The 843-nt window shown below is 37.2% G+C and overlaps 1 protein-coding gene across 1 annotated transcript in view; it reads right to left on the bottom strand.

Annotated features, from left to right (window-relative positions):
• Positions 1 to 843, bottom strand: part of LOC119586319 (condensin-2 complex subunit D3-like) — a gene marked incomplete in the record, with an annotated part of 62,579 nt that overhangs the window by 41,369 nt on the left and 20,367 nt on the right. Inside the window, 2 exon segments of the mRNA XM_037935030.1 lie at positions 26 to 222; positions 413 to 584. Of these exon segments, the coding sequence (XP_037790958.1) occupies positions 26 to 222; positions 413 to 584 (369 nt within the window).

Raw genomic sequence — 843 nt, 5'->3', positions numbered from 1 at the left:
ATTCATATTTATCTATCCAACCCACCTGTGAAATAATGGTCTTCTTGATGGCCATTCCTGCCATAGCTGCCTGTTCAGCTTGGTCAGTTGGCTGGTCAGCATCCTCAGGCCTGGACTTAAGGGATGCCAGCTTGATCTCATCACTGCTCAGTACTGTTAGCGTGTCCTGTAGCATCGGGAGGCTTGAAGGAGTCAGCTTGATCCGCCCATCCACAATGCCCCCTAGCATGAAGTAGAAATAAAAGCTGCGTCTACAGACCCTTGCTACACATCTTGGAAAGTAAAATGTTTGCTATACATCATATCATTGTTGTATTTCTATCTTAGTAAGCTAGGCATTTTTTAAACTATAAACTGTTGTTACTGTAAATTTTATAAATTCTCTAACCAAGCAAATTTTGTTTTCTTTTACCTAGCACATCTTGACAGAGTCTTTGGGTAATTGTGAATCTCTGGTCATCAGGCATATGATCCAGCATAAACCGATAAATCATGTGGCGGTCCTCTCTGTGGTGCTCCTCAGCAAGAGAGAAGAGCTCCTTCTCTGAAGTACTTTGAGTAAACTTGTTGTAACTCTCATGCTCCTAGAAATAAAAAAACAAAGAATGATATTTCCCTTCAATGTAATTTGTAATCATCTAAAAATACTTGCATATGTATGTGTATATTGTTAAGTGATTATGGAGCCATTTAAACAGTTCAAAAGAGGTAACTGAAATAGCATATTTAGTATGTAATTTTGAATTTTCAATTCCCCCTTATAAAATTATAATCAGGTTTAAAAATGAACACAGTTAAATAAAAAATTTACCCAAGATGCCTTGCTTACTCCATTAGATCTGA

Source organism: Penaeus monodon, chromosome 21 (genome assembly GCF_015228065.2).
Source record: "Penaeus monodon isolate SGIC_2016 chromosome 21, NSTDA_Pmon_1, whole genome shotgun sequence".
NCBI lineage: Eukaryota > Metazoa > Arthropoda > Malacostraca > Decapoda > Penaeidae > Penaeus > Penaeus monodon.
The sequence above is the reverse complement of the archived record's forward strand: the minus strand, read 5'-3'. Positions and strand labels throughout refer to the sequence as shown.